The sequence below is a fragment of the Polypterus senegalus genome, chromosome 18 (assembly GCF_016835505.1).
Source record: "Polypterus senegalus isolate Bchr_013 chromosome 18, ASM1683550v1, whole genome shotgun sequence".
NCBI lineage: Eukaryota > Metazoa > Chordata > Cladistia > Polypteriformes > Polypteridae > Polypterus > Polypterus senegalus.
In genome coordinates, this window is record NC_053171.1 from 48997741 (window position 1) to 49018965 (window position 21225).

At 36.1% G+C, this 21225-nt stretch overlaps 2 protein-coding genes across 3 annotated transcripts in view; both read right to left on the bottom strand.

The window, feature by feature from the left end:
* zc3h14 (zinc finger CCCH-type containing 14) overlaps positions 1-415 on the bottom strand; it is a 47696-nt gene extending 47281 nt beyond the window's left edge. Inside the window, exon 1 of the mRNA XM_039742331.1 lies at positions 280-415. Coding sequence (XP_039598265.1) covers positions 280-315 — 36 coding nt within the window. The 5' untranslated portion in view covers positions 316-415. The remainder of the gene's footprint in view (positions 1-279) is intronic.
* An 8866-nt stretch (positions 416-9281) lies between these two features.
* The window catches only part of ptpn21 (protein tyrosine phosphatase non-receptor type 21), a 93013-nt gene continuing 81069 nt past the window's right edge, over positions 9282-21225 (bottom strand). For both annotated transcript variants that reach the window (XM_039741010.1, XM_039741009.1), the window contains 5 exons: positions 19318-19536; positions 17063-17191; positions 15356-15590; positions 13449-13609; positions 9282-13051 (listed from right to left, as the gene is read on the bottom strand). In XM_039741010.1, coding sequence (XP_039596944.1) covers positions 12923-13051; positions 13449-13609; positions 15356-15590; positions 17063-17191; positions 19318-19536 — 873 coding nt within the window. In that variant the 3' untranslated portion in view covers positions 9282-12922. The remainder of the gene's footprint in view (positions 13052-13448; positions 13610-15355; positions 15591-17062; positions 17192-19317; positions 19537-21225) is intronic.

Here is a 21225-nt window from a genome sequence, read left to right on the forward strand (position 1 = left end):
TGTACTTAACAGTATTCTGAATAAATAAGGAAACACAAATAGCGGCGAAAAGTCTAATGCAAATAGTGTGAGAGACCTAGTTCAACAGAAAATGTAAACCGATTACTAATATACTGGAAATAACAGTCATTCAGACAAACTAGACTTGATTATACATAACTAATCGCTAAACGTGAATTACTGATTGGCGTTATGTAGAGCACATCAGTGGGAAAACGGCCATTTCCAGTTTAAACATTTCCTAAAACCACAATGATAATGGAAACATGCAAAACGTACTCTTATTTTCCGACTGATTTCCGTGCCTATTTCCATGTTTTTCTTTTCTCACTTTACAAAAAAATATACTATATACAAGAACTCCTTTAGAACAGAATACTTCCTCACGCTTTGTAAATCATGACTATAACCGGAAATTGTGGGGAATGCTGGGATAGGAATTGCGTCACGCGCATAAGACCCTATAACGTTTGATTGATGTGTACTGGCAATTACATGATTCGATGAAGTCTGGCACTAGCAACAATATGATTCGCTCAAGTCGAATTTGATTGATGTTTATTCCGCCCCGCCGCCACCCGCCCATTTTATTCAAGGCTGAAGCAATATCTATTTGCTCTAGCGCTAGCCTTCGGTATGGGGCGTGGTTAAATATGAGTCGAGTTAAACGTTTAACTCCGCCCGTAATCCCCTAGCGTCAGTGAGAGATCGACAAAACTGGCAATGGCTTAAGGCTACTTTCCTAAAATGTAAATATGTTGTCTATAACATTTTAAGTGTGAACTCATTTAGATACATTGATATTTGTTTTTCTCTTTTTAAAATAAATGTCGGATGTGACACGTTAAAACCATTCAGCACAGTTCACCTATTATATTTTATTACATAGGCCAAACTGGAATGTATGTCGATGTATTCATCTCTAAATTCCATTCATATCTTTTCAGATCTTCTTGATTAAGCGCTTTATTTTTTCCATTGTTTTGTGATGTATGCAGGTATTTACTTTTCAGAGTAACAATGCCTATTTAAGCTCTGTAATTTAACAACAGGTACTTGTCACCAAGCATAGCCTCATTTGAGACGGACTTTGCAGTTTGACTTTGGGAAGACAGATGTCCAAATACTTTTGAGCCTCCAGAAAATGGTGGTCATTCCTAAACGGCTCATAGAATATTTTTGATAAACCCCTTAAATTAAAGCTGAAAGCATAAACTTCAATCACATAATGATCGGTTTATTTCAATCCTATGTTCTTGATGTACAGAGCCAACATTTTGAAAAATGTGTCGCAGTCCAAAGACTTACGGTGCTATCTGTACCTCTGAGATTCAAGTAACAGTCCAGGGTTTAGTGTAATAAAAAATGAGTGGCCTCTCAATCAGAGAAAAAAACTCACCTTTTGGCAAAATTCGCAAGGCTGAACTTGGCTAATTACTTGGCTAGCTACTTATTCACTCCTTCCTGCTTGTTTGCTTATAGCCAGCTAATTATTCACACATCTCATGTAAATCACTTACTTATCATAATTTAACAACAAAATTATAGCATTCAGTTTTTTTGAAAAAATCAGATTCCACATTTGGGTCTGCATGGGTAACATGAAGCTGAGCCACTTTAATTTCGACAGTTTTGAGCCCACACAGACACCTTTGTTAAATTGCTGTTGAGTTTTGCCCAGCCCAACACAATTACAATTGTCAAATTTATTCCAAAATTCATTCTAAATTCCAAAGTTGACACATTTTAATATCTAATGAGTAGAACATCAACAACAAAAAGGATATTGAGTGGGATATGTAAAGAATTAAATCACATTTGGCCACCTTAATTTTTATAGTTTTGTTTTTTGCCAACCAAATGTGGAAACCTGGTTTAAATTCCCTGGTAAACCAATATTTAATACATAGTACTGGAAGGAACACACACAACATTTATGTATAAGTTCTGCGATTCGGCAGACAGACTAGCAATAACCATAAAAGAGTATTGAGTTGCCAACCAGGTGACCCTATTAAATAGTGAAACAAATACAAAGTGCAATCGGGCACAATGTGACTACTGGCTCTGAACAGCCCAAAACAAATGACTTTCCTTCTGAAGCTCTGCCCATTGTAAGGGATAGTTAGTGAAAATGCCCCCTTCTTCTGCCAAAGTGGTATCACTTACGAGGTGTGGCAGAAAAGTAATGAGACTGGCAACACTGCAAGCGATCTGGCAACCCTGCGCTGTTATCCTTGATAGAGCACGTGTATCAGTACCCTCGCATAGCTCAGTGCGAGTTTCAACTCCTTCCGTTAACTACGTGATTTTTGTGACTGCTATTAGCGAAGTTGTGTTTTTGGTTGTGCGTCACGCAAAATGGAACAGCGGAATTTGGAGCAACGTTGTGCCATTAAACGGCAAGTGTGACGTTTGAAAAGTTAAAACAGGCCTATGGGGAACATTCTTTATCTTAACCCGAGCTCAAGTTTTTCGCTGGCACAAATCACTTTTGGAAGGCAGAAAACACGTTGAAGATGAACACCGTTCAGGGAGGACTTCAACTTCGAAAACCAATGAAAACATCAAACGTGTGAACACTCTTGTGAAATCAGACCGTCGTTTAACATTAAGAATGTTGAGTGAACAATTAAATTTGAACAGATTTACCGTTCATCAAATTTTGACTGAACATTTGCACATGCGAAAGGTCTGTGCCAAAATGGTACCGAAAAACTGCCCTCTCCGTAACAGAATTTTTGACCTCAAAAGGCATTCCTGTGGTTCCCCAGCCCCCTTTATTCACCTGACCTCAGTCCGTGTGACTTTTTCCTTTTTCCTAAACTGAAAAATGTCCTTAAAGGACGTCATTTCGGGACTTTAGAAAACATCCAAAAGAGTGTAACGGACATGCTGAAGACCATACCGGTTGAAGACTTCCAGCGCTGCTACCAACAAGTGGGAACAACGTCTCCATCGGTGTGTAGCTGCCCAAGGGTAACTTTGGTAAATAAAAAATCAGTCTCATTACTTTTCTGCCACACCTCGTATGTTAGTGGAGCCAGGACAATTATCCCCAGCCGCACATATAGTGAAGTGTGTCAAAGGCGCAGCCTTCTCTGAAAAGCAGGATACAAACTTTGATAATACCCGGCAAGACCCAGGAAAGCTTGCACTTGCCTTTTGTTTTATGGTCGGGGCCAGACATGAATGGCAGCAACCTTGTAATACTGCAGCTTGACCCCAAATACTTGGTGTTGATCAGCCCAAAATAGCACTTCTTGGGAGTGATTTGGAGAACAGCATAGTGGATGGTGTGGAGGACAGGCAGAACATCAGACCACATCATCGAGGCAGCATTATAGGCGTTGTTGGATCTGTGCAGTCTGTCAACCAAATGCTGGAAGCTGGCTGGAGCCCCATGTAAACAAAAGGGTAGGATGCAGATTTTCCACTGTCCACTGATGGATGCTAAATGCAGTCTTTTCTTTCACAAAGTGGATATCGGCCAATAGCCTTATGTCATGTTGAGAGTATTCAGGAACTGGGCACTACCTAGGCACTCCAGGACGTCTCCAACTCTTGGCATGGGATAGGTGTTGAAACAGGAGAGCTATCTAAACTGACAAAAGTCTCTGCAAATGCGTCAGCTTCCCTCAGGTTAGGGAGTCAAAATTATTGGATTATACCAAGGCCTTTGGCTTTCCTCTGTTTTCTTTAGAAGCAAATACTATTTTATAATCTAGGTATTAGGGAAACAGAGGACCTGTGTAAGTGTATACACCTAGGACAGAAACCATCTGTGCAGCAAATATTTCAACATCACCTTACTATATAGATGCCAATCTTTTCACTTTGTGTAAATGGATAAGTTTGTCTGAATCTACTCCCCTTGATTCTATACATATAGAAGTAAATGGGGAATGCAAATTTGCCTATGGAGACTAATGGTTACTTGTAAAAAGTAGCAGTCCACTAGAAAAACCTTCATTTAATGCTTGTATTTTTAGACATTGGAAAATTTGTATGCTAACCAGAATCAGGTCAACTAAACCATTACTGGCAGTTAATGTTAACATTACAGGGAATGTTACAGGTTTTTTAGCTATAATGGGACTGTGTGAAGGATCTTCCATGTTAGGGTGTATTACAGATAATTTGCAGAAAATAATTAAAATAAGTAAACAAAGCATATCGAAAAGTATTAGTACTGTTTTAGGAATAGGCGCCCTTGGCACTGGGTGTCTACCTCGATTAGTCTAGAAGAGATATGTAACAAATAGCATTTGTTGGTAATGAAAAAGATCAGATGATTAAAATTACAGTAGGTTTTCTTGGGGACTAAATGTTAGTAAAACCCTCCAACAAGCCTTTCAAAGTATTATGGAAAGACTGCTGCATTGCAACACCTTATTACAGAAGCTGAGCAAGGTAGTAATTATACAATGATATGGTCAGCATGCCTCATGCAGCGAGTGAATTGGAAAGCACAGATCCAAAGATCCCAGCTTGTGGCAGATTTTTAACACCAGTAAGCAAGCTTGGGTACAACCTTTCTAAATCAAATGTGACCCTGAAGAGGGCCAGTTTCTTACTGATGATGTCTTCTGAAGGGAGGACTGACAGCTACTGGTCACCTACTGTCTGGTGACTTCAGTGGCATAAAGGTTCAGCAGGGACCAAACAGAATGACACTAGTCTCCTAAGCACTGTTCACAACTGAAGTTCCTCTCTGGGGAAATGAGGAACTCGCTTAGGCCTGTGTTTTGCTAATCTACAATAAAACAAGAGGGGTGTTGTTTGTGTGGATCAGGCACTGACATTCTACCCACTCATGCTCAACCAGCTGAAAAAGTAACACACTTTTACTGACCTGATTGCCATGCCAGGTTGTGAGTTGGCGGCCTTGAAGGACATGTACTAAATCTGAATCAGCACAGCGGTGCACACTCCACACACCAAAACATCAACAGTAGGAAAGGTATTTACATGTTTCTGTTGTAATAATTTTTCTTCTTGAAAAAAAATCAATGCTTTTGGCTAATTGTTTTGGGGGTAAATAAAATGCTAAAGAGACTCTTGTTTAAATACATTGCATACAGGAATCTTTGCTGATGACATTATGATCTGCAGCAAGAGTAGGGAGCAGGTTGAGGAGACCCTGGAAAGGTGGAGATATGCTCTAGACAGCAGAGGAATGGAGGTCAGTAGGAACAAGACAGAATATATGTGTGTGAATGAGAGGGAGGTCAGTGGAAAAATAAGGAATAGAGTTGGTGAAGGTGGATGAGTTTAAATACTTGGGATCAACAGTACAGAGTAATGGGGATTGTGGAAGAGAGGTGAAAAAGAGAGTGCAGGCAGGGTGGAATGGTTAGAGAAGAGTGTCAGGAGTAATTTGTGACAGATGGGTATCAGCAAGAGTGAAAGGGAAGGTCTACAGGACGGTAGTGAGACCAGCTATGTTATATGGGTTGGAGACGGTGGAACTGAACAGACAGCAGGAAACAGAACTGGAGGTGGCAGAGTTAAAGATGCAAAGATTTGCACTGGGTGTGATGAGGATGGATAGGATTAGAAATGAGTACATTAGAGGGTCAGCTCAAGTTGGACTGTTGGGAGACAAAGTCAGAGAGGCGAGATTGCGTTGGTTTGGACATGTGCAGAGGAGAGATGCTGAGTATATTAGGAGAAGGATGCTAAGTAAAGAGCTGCCAGGGAAGAGGAAAAGAGGAAGGGCTTAGAGAAGGTTTAGGGATGTGGTGAGTGGACATGCAGGTGATGGGTGTAACAGAACAAGATGCAGAGGACAGGAGTATATGGAAAAAGATGATCCACTGTGGCAACCCCTAACAGGACCAGCCAAAAGAAGAAGAAGCAAACTAGAATCTTTTTAAATCTGCATTCCGCCTACTGGTGGCTGTGACAATTACAATATGGAAGTGACTCGACTATGAAGGAAGGTCGGCACCAGGACAAATTTAGTGGAACAATGCAGGATTACAATACAAATGAAGCCCACATTATTATCGATTCACAAAAAAATAGACTTGAAAATACATAAGCAACTGATTACAGCAAACCAAACTTTATCCTGCATAATGAAAAGCCACAACATTGCAGCAAGCCAAAGGAAGGGGATACTGATCCACCATGTGTAGGGTGGCACCAGCAGTGTTTTGTTTTCATTTGCTTTGTCAATACTTTTTTCAATTTTACTTGTAATTTTATTTCCTGTATTGAGTGAGTTCTTAACCGGTACATCCAGTACCAAATACATGTGTTGTATTGTGTTGCATTTTTGAATTGCCTTCTCTAGCAAAACCTGATAGTTCCCAGCCTTGACTGATCTAAGTGATTCACAAGATAGAAGTGTGAGCAGAGCACAAGGTATGAGCTATTAGTTAAGGTTTTTAAGGCCTTACACTTCAGTCTGTAATATTAGAATGAAATCACAAAGCCAAACCGCATTCTATGGTATGAGGTGTGATACTCGTCATACTCTCTAGTAGTTTGTCATTGGCAGAAAAATCTCCACGCACCAAAGGTCAAAACAGATACAATTGCAGACCTGTAGAAAGGGTTCATTACTTCTCATGACACTACAGACTTCTTTAACTGTCTCAAATTGTGGCAAAAGTAAACTTTTTCTCAAGGTTTTGTTATAAAAAAAATCTTTAAGTTGCTGCAGTGTGACTGAAACAGAAGTTCAGCTGGACTCATTCACAAGTTTATATGGTTCCTTTCATCATATCCACCATCTGTTATTTATTTATTCTTGCATGAAAAATGTTGGTGAAGTTTGGGCTTAAAAAATGTTTAGCACAAATATTTGTTTTAAGCTTAAGACTACAGCTATGGATAAGGATACGCCAGAAAGATGACAACCTGTCTCCCTGTGCCCTACCACAAATACATCTGTTTGTTGAGGATTAAATAGCAGAGAATTGTGACTAATGATGACACCTTTAATAAATACTAAGACGTTCGTTTTTACCAAGTGGCAGTGGCTTGGGGGGCAAAACACTAATCAAAACCATTGTTTTTTTTTTTTTAAATACAAGAAAAGCATAAACCAAAGGCAGAGGAAACAAGATCTAACCAAACAAATTTTTAAATACTTGAATTTGTATTTATTTTTTAATGATTGAGAAAAGGTTACTGTAGCTCCCGTACTTTAAATATGTTGGTGTTAGCAAGTCAACAACTGATGCATGTACAAAAGGCAATGCTGCAAAAGGGAAGCTGAAGATGAAAGGGTGCTGGGCACTCAGTAACAACATCAACAAATCAATAACAAAGAATGTACACTCACCTAAAGGATTATTAGGAACACCATACTAATACGGTGTTTGACCCTCTTTCGCCTTCAGAACTGCCTTAATTCTATGTGGCATTGATTCAACAAGGTGCTGAAAGCATTCTTTGGAAATGTTGGCCCATATTGATAGGATAGCATCTTGCAGTTGATGGAGATTTGTGGGATGCACATCCAGGGCACGAAGCTCCCGTTCCACCACATCCCAAAGATGCTCTATTGGGTTGAGATCTGGTGACTGTGGGGGCCATTTTAGTACAGTGAACTCATTGTCATGTTCAAGAAACCAATTTGAAATGATTTGAGCTTTGTGACATGGTGCATTATCCTGCTGGAAGTAACCATCAGAGGATGGGTACATGGTGGTCATGAAGGGATGGACATGGTCAGAAACAATGCTCAGGTAGCCCGTGGCATTTAAACGATGCCCAATTGGCACTAAGGGGCCTAAAGTGTGCCAAGAAAACATCCCCCACACCATTACACCACCACCACCAGCCTGCACAGTGGTAACAAGGCATGATGGATCCATGTTCTCATTTTGTTTATGCCAAATTCTGACTCTACCATTTGAATTTCTCAACAGAAATCGAGACTCATCAGAACAGGCAACATTTTTCCAGTCTTCAACTGTCCAATTTTGGTGAGCTTGTGCAAATTGTAGCCTCTTTTTCCTATTTGTAGTGGAGATGAGTGGTACCCGGTGGGGTCTTCTGCTGTTGTAGCCCATCTGCCTCAAGGTTGTGCGTGTTGTGGCTTCACAAATGCTTTGCTGCATACCTCGGTTGTAACGAGTGGTAATTTCAGTCAAAGTTGCTTTTCTATCAGCTTGAATCAGTCGGCCCATTCTCCTCTGACCTCTAGCATCAACAAGGCATTTTCGCCCACAGGACTGCCGCATACTGGATGTTTTTCCCTTTTCACACCATTCTTTGTAAACCCTAGAAATGATTGTGTGTGAAAATCCCAGTAACTGAGCAGTTTGTGAAATATTAAGACCGGCCCGTCTGGCACCAACAACCATGTCACGCTCAAAATTGCTTAAATCACCTTTCTTTCCCATTCTGACATTCAGTTTGGAGTTCAGGAGATTGTCTTGACCAGGATCACACCCCTAAATGCATTGAAGCAACTGCCATGTGATTGGTTGATTAGATAATTGCATTAATGAGAAATTGAACAGGTGTTCCTAATAATCCTTTAGGTGAGTGTATATAACAAAAAAAAACTGATTTCTCAAAAACCAAAATATGAGAAAAATATTCAGAATGAAGTAAACCTTAATCAGATGGTATCTTGAGAAAAACAAGCTCAGGAGGATTTTATAATGCTAAAAATATGCACATTTATTTTTGCAATAGGATTAACCTCAAAATAAGTTAGGCACAGAGAAATCCAAGATTCTGAAAAATATCTGTGTATTTTACACAGCAAAGAGTTGTGAGTGGAAAGGCTAACACCTCACAATTAAACAATGACACACATACTGCAAAGAAATGAACTTTTGAATCACAAGAATGCCTGCTGCTGCTGTGAATTAGACTCTAACATAACTAGTGATGTATGCCACATTTAAATGCCAGTTCCAATTCAAAAACATTTTATATACAGTACTTACCAATAATGACGAAATACACTATATTATACTATTGACATTTTGTTTAAAAACAGAATGTACTCCAGAGTCCTGGATTTGAATCCATGCCCAGAAACTCCCTGGGTGGTGTCTGCACATTCTCCCCTGGTCTACATGAGTTTTCTTCAGGTGATGCAGTTTCCTCCCACATTCTATAGATTTTCATCTATTAATGAGAAACTCTGAACTGGCTGGGCATGATAGTGGGCATCTGCTTTACTCCTCTAATGACTCAGTTCCCGCCTGCCTTACAGCTGGTGCTGATGACACTGAAGTGGTTAAAAATGGACACATGCACTTTAGTCTACCATCACTTAACCAAAACAAAACACCACAGACACTTAATAAGTCATAAAAAAGGAAGCAATGCAAATATGCATTTATTGCAGAAAATAAAACTAGGAATATTCTTTTACACAAGTCTTGCTGTACATAAGAATATATGTCACTTAATAGTTACAAATTTTACATCGTTTTACAATTCAATGGTTCACAAAAGGAATCTTGCATACAATTCAACATATTTTACAGTATTAAAACACACCGTAAAAAGATGGAATTTTAAGGGAATTATGTCCTATCAAGTGTAACTCTTCAAAAGGACCAGGGCATTGTTCTAAAGACCCTTCTCCACTAGATATCCCAAAATCCCCCCCATCCCCCCCACCCCCCAACATACTAACAAACTGAATCAACTATTATTAATGTAATTATTGGAAAAACTATATTACAGTGTTTTCAATGATGTAAAACACCAGGTTGTAGCAAATGTCTTTCACTTCCAAAATAACACCAACTTTTTATTTTATTAATAAAACACCTCACAAGCGGTGTATTACTCCATACATTTTCATTAACATAATTTAGTTTCTTAAAAAGTCCAATGTGAGAGGCTAAATCTATGCACAATTTAAAAAAAAAAAAAAAAGGTCTGCAATTTGTTTTTTTATGGTAAGGCAAACAACAAAAATCATCTATTAATAATGAATTCACTATAGTGGAATTTACATAAAATTTGAATTGTACCTTAAAACTCCTTGAGGCAGATATCAGAAGAAGTTGTTTCAATGATACAAACAATGGAAACATTCTAATAAATGTACATATACAGTCTTAAAAAAAGCAATAAAGCCTGTAAAAAGTTTTATATTAACACTCAAAGCATGGATAAATTCTCAGAACTTTGATTTGCTTAATCAGTGCAGCCCATAAAAAACATATTATACAGCATACAAATAATTGTCCTTCATGAAACCTAAATCCTTCATTAAATGCACCGATTTCCTTCATGAGTAATCAATTACTGTACAATATATAACAGCAAGGTATCCAATTTTATACAAAATCTATTCTTGTATAAAACAATGTACAACACATTTAACTGAAGAACCTTTTATAATAACATATTACATTTTTAAATATATTTTATGTAACTAGTCCAAATTTTGTCTAACATTGTAATACCAACTGTTTGCATCAATATTTATTACAGGGTGTAAACCTCTGGCACGACATACTTATAAGCTAGTGCAAGTAAGAAACAAAAGCTATGACTGAAGAAGATAAATGATTGCGTATTATGCCAAATGGTTCCAAGTGACTGAATGGCACATTTTTTGTAATATTCTGGGAAGAAACATTATATGTATATCAACATTTTAGTTGGATCATTAATAGAATATTCCAAAAAGATAATGGGCCATTTTCTGCAGTATTTTCAAACTTAACCTACTTCAACCATCCTCTTGTCATTTCTTTCAAACCTGTATCATCACTCAAAACATCTTCTCACTTTTCTCACTCTTTATACACACATATACCTCCATACTGTACATACATATAAGAGATACAGTCAATAAGTTTTATGACTGACCAATATATAGTGATTCTGTGGTTGTATTCCACTGGTGCAAGTGTGGAACACATACTGGTTTAACTGGTCTGTAGTCCTAAACATCTGATTGCTCAAATGTGTTCAGAAGTTGTTTAGTGAGTCTGAAAGGAAGGTGTGTGTAGTGCATGGACTAAGCAGAAGATGTCCACTTCTAAACACTGAGCCAACATCAGATTTTGCCAGTTTCTCTTTAACTGTGAGACTGAAATGCTACAGGTGTCACAGCGAATGCATGGACATTGTGATGTAAAATTTCACCCATGATTTCAAAATGTCAAATGTCAAACTTACTGACAATACCTCCTATACATATTCATATATATTTCCATTCTGCCTCAGTCTCCTTAGTCAACCAAAGTTTACTTTTCCTCCCTTTCAAAAAGAAAAAAGAAAACACAAGTAGACTCCTGGTACAAAACAAAATCTTTTTAAAAACTGGTGGCCAAGTATTCTAATATTGTAGGGTCATCTGTTCAGATAACAAAAATATAATAAAATTAAAATAAAGCAGCTTCTCCAAAAAGTGCTTAATATATCTGTAAAAAAAAATTATAATAAAGTGCAAGAGTTACGGGATTCCCTTTAATTGGCATTCTTTCTAAGCTTTCTCAGTTCATAAACCTTATTTAGAATTTCAACAACAACAAAAAAATCCTGGTTCTTTACATATACATTTTAATATCCCTTTTTACCTGAACAGAATACCACTGTCCTAACCTGTGCCTTAAGCTGTCCTGTACTAGCGTTTCTGCAATAGAAGCAGACTATCACAGAGATGCACATCCATGGGTAAATAAAGAATGAAAGTAAAATTCTGAGCGAAACAGTAATTCTAAACATGTGCATAGTATAAAGTACATCAGATTAAACTGCCTAGTTATACTCCAACAATTCAAATAAAGTTTCAGGTAGCTGTAGAATCAAGAGCAAGTCCACTCAGTACTGAGGACAGTACATACCGGAACTGCGCTTTACTCTATGGTGTATGCACCCAAATCACAACTCCTACAGAATGATGTGCACTTACTTACTTGCCTTATTGTATTCTGACCATATAAAAATGTTTCAACAGGCACAATTTCAAATCCAAATAATGTAGCAGAAACACACTTTAGAAGTGTCACAATTGTAATTTAATTCTATTATAGAAAGAGTGGTGCCATTTTAGGGTCAGCTTATTTGTGCAAGATAGTCAAACATAAAATACAATCAGCTTTCAATTATTAATTACTTTGTAATACTGAAATATTTTAAATATAGAAAAAGAAAGAAGCTATGCTGCACCCAAGAGTCTACTTGTGCCAGATAAACATTTATATTTAAATTCACTGCAAGCCTACATTCTAACACTTCTCTGAATATAACACATCCTCAAACTAAGATCCCTTCCAACTGTAACTTCAATATAATCTTTACCATTTGAGGTTAACATTATAGACCTGCTGAATTTGTCTGTAAATGTCTTTTTTATATATATTGTACAACAATGTGGCATAATTACCATTTTATCTACAGCAAAATGTGTTAGAAAAGCCATAGATTTAAATTGATCAGTCCAGTTTATAAAAGTTTAATACTGCCCAAAATATAATACAGAAGAAGAAATAGGTATATATACATAGACTGAGATTTTAAATTATACATTATAACAACAGAAAGTTTATCATCCAGTAAAATACTTTGTATCCTGGTAGGTTTTGACCCTGCATAAAGATCTCTTAGTTCACACATCGTTTTAAGCTGCTGTTGAATGTACAGCATTGACTGGTTATATGGGTACACTTCATGTTTTGCCAATCACACATTTTATTTAAAATTGTTCTTTAATAATAAATAAAATACATTTTAGCCTGTTGAACAATCTTTGCTTAACTGCTCAGTTATAAACACATTAAGCAGTTAAGACTCATGAATGACATAAATGGAATAAGAGTTTGTCACCATTACCCTGTGGAACACTTTGGTATGGACTCTTAAGAAGGAAGCATTGCATTGCAAAAGAGATATAGTTTAACAAATTGCACATCTGCATCTTGTGAAGATTTGCTACAAATGCATTTCAGTTTTCTCATTTATTCCATTGGAAACAAATCTAAATGAGCCGGGAATTTTTCAAGAACTGAATAAGAACTTTGTAAACAAATGTATATTGTGCAATTGTCTGCACCATCATCATTCGCTGCTGCCTGAGCTTGAACAGAACAGTGGGGATATCCAGCATCTGAATTGTCAAAAAAAGAGAGAAAAAAAGGTCAATATTTTTCATTACTTGCATGTAAAATCCATTCATCACATTTAAAATTGTATTCATTCTGCCTCTCACCTATGCCTTTTAAGATGGAAGCTATCAAATACTAGCTGTCTGTTTAATACCATTTTTTAGACAGTGATTTATTTGCTTGGTCCCAATTCAACCTGTATGTAATCACTGCTATTATTGTACTACTCAAGTCTCATTCTATAATAGGATACATCCATAATTTTTCATTTAGTTAAATGTTAACAAAAACACCTCTTTTTATTTTTTTTTTAATAGTTTACTATTCAAATTTACAGTCTTTTCAAAAGGACACCAATGGTTCTGGCCTAAAATCTTCCTCAGAGTAGCAATATATTACCTCATTGTGTTCCAGACAGGCAATCATGACTTCAGATAAAATAACTACACCCGTTCTTCCCACACCAGCACTGCAATGTATCAAAACAGGAAGAGTAGTATTTTTTGGATCAACAGAGCCATTCGTATGACGCCGCACTGACTGGATTTCTTCCAAGTAAGCTGCAATGCAAAATAGAACAACGATTAAAAATAGCTCAATACAAAGTATATGAAATTTGCCTAATGGAAGAGATTATTTAAAGACAGTTTAGATAATACGCTTCTGGGACCCATTCCTTTTTCCTGTTAGATGAATAATTTGTCTCTTGAAGATTATTTATTGGATATGAAAAGTTTTCTTAATGCTAAATTAAATTTTCATGATCACTGGTACCTTTCTGATACAAGTCTTATCATTACCGATTTAATATACTAGGCACAGCACTCTCAAGTATGTACCCTCTTTTTCAGTATTATGCAACAGATTTCCTCAATCATTTTAAAGCAATGATGTCAATAGCATACACACAAACTTTTCATTCAGCATGAAAAAATGATCACCTTAGTGAAATGCAGTGTTTGTTAAATATCCCAAAAGGATAATGGCTGGCACTGATTTGTTTATTTGTCTATGCTCGCCCACCCCCGGGTTTAGTTTAACGGATATACAATTTAAAGAGATTGTTATTTTCATATGAATTGTTACATATGCATGATTTTCAATTTTACTTTAAAACTTTAGTAAAAACAATATTTGGAATTAACATTTCTTCAAGATTGCATTGAATTTTGATTCCGTGTTTGGACTTACATTGTGAAAAGCCTGTGAGTGTATATTGTTTCTTTCTCTCTAATAAATAAAATGACTTTCTCGAATGTTTGTCCGTGCTCTTTCTTCGTCGCTTTGTCATTGACATGTCATCTAGAATGTATAGATTTATTGTCCTGATAAAATTTATAAGAGCTAAGAGTGCAGGAAGTGTGTCTGCCAAAAGCATTCACACAACTGAGCTTAGATGACCGTGGTCTTGTTTTAAAATAGTTGTAAATAGGCAGTGACTTGAAAGAATCTCATGCTAAAAGTCTCCGTCTCACAGGACTTCATACCACGCCAACATTTTTGTAATCTTTTAATTCTCGCTGCCAATACGAATTAGACGATCTACAGGTCTCAGACTTAAAATTTAAATCCGGACAATATATTAGATCACTTTTCGCTGTACCATTATTTTACCGAGTAATAATTTCTGTTTGTTTGTGCTAATGTGATCTTACCATCATTTTTTGAGACTTACGAATTTTTGTACTTCCATTATCTCCAATCTGCTCTGCATGTGTACCACACAAACATTTTTCAATTCCACTTGGTCCGGGCTGATTATTATTTTCAGAATTTGCACACAGATTATTATTGTTCTTTTTTGCATTCTTTTCAGCCTTCTTTTCTCTCCAATGCTTTTGGGCCTTTTTTTGACACGCTGCTGTTTCTTTTTCACTTAGAAGTTGACGTGCCATCTAGAACTTATGAAATTTTTAAGAGCTGAGAGCACATTAAGAGTGTCTGCCAATAGCATTCCAACAACCGAGAGGTTAGAGGTCCATGATATTGTTTTAAATTGGATGTAAGTAGGGCGTGACTTGCAAAAGTCACCGTCCCATGGGACTTGCTTCCAAAGTCTAATCTCGCGGGATGTCAAAGTGCCTTTCCGAGAAGGTCATGTCTCGACCTAAGATTTTTCTTATATAATAGAGAGATTTCTTTCTCAAAATACATAGGTAAAGTGAATTCCTCTCTAGTTAGCTGAATAGTTTTCTATAATTAAACTGACAAATTTCGACATTATTACTGCACAATTATTGCCAAATTAAATTACATTGAAACATAACACACTTTATGTGTAACTTTTCTGACATACTATTACTTACATAAAAATCCTTTGAAATCATCTGGGCAGCCATGATCTGGCCAGTCTGTATATTGAAGATGCCAGACTGTCCTTTCTTGCCCAGTTAGCAGATGCTTAATTTTCAAGCCAGTAGTAGCATAGCACCCAGAATCAGTTCTGAACCGAGTGGTGATTTTAAATCTTCCATATGTAACTGTGTTATGTCTTGATCCAAGCCTTGGCCAATACCGGAAACTCTTTTCTCTGCCACCTTCCTGTAGTTCACATAAACAAAAGTAAGCAATTATTAAACTACAGTCTAAATCGATTAAAACTGTCTAAAGAATAATTTTAAATAATGCTTTCAACTAGGGTTATACTGATGTTGATTTAACAAGGGTGATAGCAATGGTCTTTCATTCTTCCAGAATATCAGCTGATATGGTTAAATCAAATTTAAAATATGATGCCATACAATATATTCTTGGCTAACTACACACCACCAAAACACATGAAAAAATAAAAAACATTGAACTTGTCCCATAAAACCAATGTATTGTTAATTTTGCACAAATGTATTACTATTTTAAGCTAGATGGGCAGCAGTTGACTTTTTGTCTAGGTTGAAGGAACTATGGCTTGAATTCAGGCACAACCACTGCACATTCTCCTAGTGTCAGGTAATCTGTTTTGTTCCATACCTCAAAGATGGGCATTTTAGACAAAATACTAACTTTGAGTGGTTTCAGTGCAAGTAAGGAGCCCTCTAAACAACATGAAAAGCAAATTGTGTTCCCTAAAAAAATGTAGCAAATGGCAACTGAAGATCTGCATTCATGCTACAGTCTTTCACAGGATTTCTTTAACATGGTAGAAATCGAGGAGCCAATTAATTCAAAAACGGGAAAAAACTAATTAACAATATGTATGTTGCAAAAAGGGAAGCTTAAAGTGGTGCTCAACAGTGGTGTTCATTTGGCTAGATTTACATTGCGATGTCTAATTATTTGTTTTAAACTTTTTAACCAGACAATAAATCAATATTATTTACCAGTGGGGTGATTTGAATTTTGTGCCTAGTATTGGTTGTTTAATTCTTTAAAAAATTTAGAAAGTCACTACTGCTATGAGGGAATGAAAATCTGACAGCATAGTTTTTAGACAACCCACTCTTACTCTTAAGAGAAACCTATTGTTATTCTTTTTGACATCTTTCGAATATTAGAAAGATTCTGTTTATACTCTAGTCTGTCTGTTGTACCAAACCATGTTTATTCTAAAACACAGAATGTTTGATCAGATGCCCTAAATGAGATAATACCAAAGAATGAGTTTCTTATACCAAATTAATTCAGATTTTTAAACAGTTTGTGGTGGACCCACAGCATGACTAGTACAGTAGATCCAAAGGCCAATTCTTTTTAAGTTACTTTATAACTACCAACGTATAAATATTTAATTGTTCATGTTAAAGAAGTCTGGGGACCTGCAAGTAAAATGTATTGTAGCAAAAGGAGTAAGTGCACATCCTAAATAAAATCTAATAGTTATAAATCCTACACAATGCAAATAAATCTGGAAAGCAAACATATCAGGCACTATTTTAATTGTATATTTATTTAATGTTTTTTTTTTTTTCAATAAAACATTTCCCTCCAAAATGCACAATGCATATTTCTTTGACACTGGTATCAGCAAGGTTCCCATGTTAAAATAAATAAATAAACAAACAAATAAATATCCATACCTCTTCTGCAGTTACCATTGCTATAATAGCAACACTTTGCTCCCACACCATCTGCCAGAAATCCTGGCACGTATTCTGGAGTGGTCCCTGTGTGGCTATATAGCTCCACTCTTGTCCTCCCACAGTTACCTACAAAGTAGTACAAAGGAAATATCATAAGTATATTTATCCACACTGATCATAAAAAACATTTTACTTTACAGTTTTGTAATATTTTCATATTACTTTCTTACTACATATTTAACTATCCAGTTACTTATTATCTACCCCAATTAATCAGTTCAGGCCTTGGGCAGATGATGTCAGTCCTGGCAGTTAAAAATATTCTTAACTGTAATATAAACACACAAAGGGACTACTTTTGTAGTTAAGCATCAATGCAAACTCTTGTATCAGTCAATCATTTTTAATGACACTGCATTCTTTAGCAGTACTAGTCTTGATCCTAAACTTTCTTTTCAAAAAGCTTCCTCAGCTTGGTAACAGCAAGAGAACATGTATCACAAAGCCTAATTGTATATATATAGCATACATAATTAACAAAATAATCTCAATAAAACCAAAGTCATTACAATAATAAAAAAAGCTTTATACATAAAATAGCAATAAATAAGATTCAATAGAGCAGTAAAAGCAGATAAAAAAGGCCAAAATATAAATCATATTTAATGGTTTAGGAGTGGATACTGATTACTATGATTTGTTAAATGAGCAACAATAAAGTCTTATTTATTTATTAATTAAACAGCCAGTGTGGGAAAAGATTGTAAAAGTTTGTTCTGTAGATGAGGACCAGCAAAGTACAGTTGCCCATGGTGTGTACCTTTGGAAGGGGAGCAATCAATGTTTTAGGTGATCTATACAAGAAGGAACCACTGGATGAACATTTAATGAGTAGGTTCTGAAGATGGATATAAGCAGTAAGTGTTCATATATTTTATACACTGAAATGTATTCCTTTCCTAAGAAAGCATTGTAAGGGAGATATAGCTGGAGTACTCAGTGTGCCTTTGTCTGTTTTTATACGAACACACACACAGCACTGTTTAGGATAAATTGCGTTCAACTGTTATGAATATTTTTAGTGGGGTACTAGCAAAGAAAGTTACAATAACTAAGGGAGGGTGACGAGAAGGCATGAACCAGGTTCTCTGTATGATGCAAGACTGAGACTCTGTAAGTTTTGATAAATTCCTTATATAAAAATTTATGTTTTGGATAAGCAATGTGACTTTGGAACTAAAGTGTAGGAACAATGGTGACCCCAAGATTTGTAATCGGAGAGAACAAAAAAAAAATCATATGACTGTTAATAGTAGCCTGGGTAATTATGGTCCTAATCAAAAAAAAAAATGAATAAGACCTAAAAAGAGAAACACTGGTAAAATGAATCAAACAACATTTTTCAACATAAACACAGTGAACACTATAATTTAATTGTATTATTCACAAAGATTATCTGTGGCACTCAAATAAAATGATTAGTCTTGCTTGTCCAACCACTGTTCTATAGCTGACTTGACATCTTAGATACTCTGCCAGTTCTAGCAAACAGGCAGGATGTGACATCTCATTGAATCTACCAATCTGCGGCCCATGCACTAAGAGTGTGGGTATTTCTGTGAAGCAGCATCACAGATTTCTTATTTATTTCATCTACATCAGAAATCTTGCACATTCAGTCCTGGGGAACCCTATGAATGTAGGATGTTATCAAACCAGTTACCCATTAAGGGAATAATTTTTACTTTTAACTAATCTCCTTTTCTAATTAGATAGGAGTTTTGTCTGGTCTTTTTCTGCATTCAGAACATGTTTAGTATGCAACAGCTAAAACAATCAGAATATTAAAAATATGAAAGTAAAACCTCAAAATCAATATAAAGAAATTATTCCTTGTGTACCATATACAGTACATGTGTACCATATTCCTACAAAAATATAACAACCCCAGAAAAGTCAGAAACTTGGGAAAATCTGTGCATAATTAAAGTAAGAGTCCAAATAAAAAACAGCTGTCTGGAATGAAAATTCCACATTTTATCCTAATTACATTGATTATAAATGAACTCATAGATAGATAGATAGATAATGAGTAAAATGTCCAAAAAAGTAGTCCAAGATAGTATAATGATTAAGATCATGCAACAAGAACACACATCTTGATAAAGATGCGTAGATGAAGAATTTATGGCTACCTAAATAAATTAAGAGTTTTTCATTTTCACATGCATTTCAACTTCGTAATGCTTTACCTTTATATGTGATGCGTTGATGTAACCAGTGTTGTTCTCTTTGGTTGGCACCAGCTCCACCCTTGTGTCATCATAAGGTAAAACATCCTGGAACCTGTTCCTTTCTGCATTTTCTGGCAGCTGAGCAACAGTGCATTCCGCACTTGTCCGTCTCTTAGCAATCTGCTCATACTCCGTAAACACCATTCCTTCTTCTAATCTTTGTTCCAGAACCTTACACTGCAAAGACAATATACATATGTTACTTAATAAAGGAAACTAATGTGTGTTATTATACAAAAAATACAAAAGTCAAACAGTAAGAAAACTAGCTACGAAATATGAGACACATTTCAGTTTTCCTCATGAACAAGTTTATCTTCAAAGTTTACGTGTGTAAATGCACACCCACACATACACGTTACTGTTCGACATATGATAAAACATGTACAGTACAGTGTAATTTCCAAATCATGATGAAACTGAAGAATGCTGACAAATACAACAGTTATGCTCCCCCCCCCACTCCTTAATATGAAACCCCATTACATTCAAGAAAAAAATAAAAAACTACTTAACATTTTGGTTGTTTAAATTTATCTTCCAGTTTCATATTATGTTATAACGATATAAATATGGCCCTAAAGTGCAAGGTGAGACCTGCTGGTGCTTTGCTGAAAAATACAGGGGATAACCATTGCATCATTATTCTTAATTGCACAACAGAATCTGGGAATCTATTTATAATATTAACAATTTATACATTTTCAATATATTTTATTTAAAATGTAATATGTATTTACAAAGGTATTTTCTGCAAAGGTTACATTCAGGAGGTGGCTATGCCAAAGATAAGAAACAATTAACAATGCCATGTCAGGCCTTCTATCCTCTGAAATTTTTGAGCCACACATACCTACCAACCCACCCACTCATGTTATTGCTCCACAGAAGGTTTGGTGTGTGTGTGTGTGTGTGTGAGGTTACCAGTTTAGGAGTGAAACCAGGCAAATTAGTTACAATATGAATATATCCCAATAAGCCATCCGTCCCTTATCCAACCCACTATATCCTAACTACAGGGTCACGGGGGTCTGCTGGAGCCAATTTCCAATAAGCCTCAACATCAAAATCACAAGCCTAATATTGTGTAAGTCCCTCTTGTACCCTCTAAACAGCTCTGATAACAAAAGGCTAAGATGACTTGTATTTGTTTTTGTAGCAGGAAAGTCAAGTAATAAATAGGAAATACAAACCAGTTAACAAAACTGTAAATCAACTTGTGAGCTGAAATGCTAAAGAAGGAAATGAATGAGTGAAAGTAAATTTTGAAACAGTCAGTAATCAAACTAGGCTATTCAGTACATCACCATTTCACTCATTCATTCACTATTGCTTCTTCATATTGTATTACTTATTATTTATTATTTACTGAATTCCCACATTTTAAATAGACGGGGCAATAAAATAACTAAACCATCTTCTAGGCAAATCAAGCTTATGCAGAATTTTACAGATACCAAGCTGATGATGCATCATCTGTATATTTTAATATTTAAAAAATTCAAATAAAAAATTACCACTTAAATATTACTTCTAAATGCATTATTAATGCATGATAAACCAAGCCTTCTACCTAGCAAGCTAAATACAATGCAATTTCCATGGCAACCCCAGTGTATGCAGGTATGCATGTTCCCAATACTAATCTTATTTTCTACACAGCCAGAGTCTGTCTATTTTCCAAGAAGCCACTTCTTCTGCAAACCTAGTTTGTCTTTTCCTTAAGATTGTGGTGCGGGTATTTGCCCCACCACCATCATGGATGACAGTCATTGCAGAATGTTCTTCACTTGCTCTGAGCCTGGAACAGGGGAGAGTCCCAAGGCTTTGGAAAACATCTTGTATCACCCCTGTCCCAAAGGTATC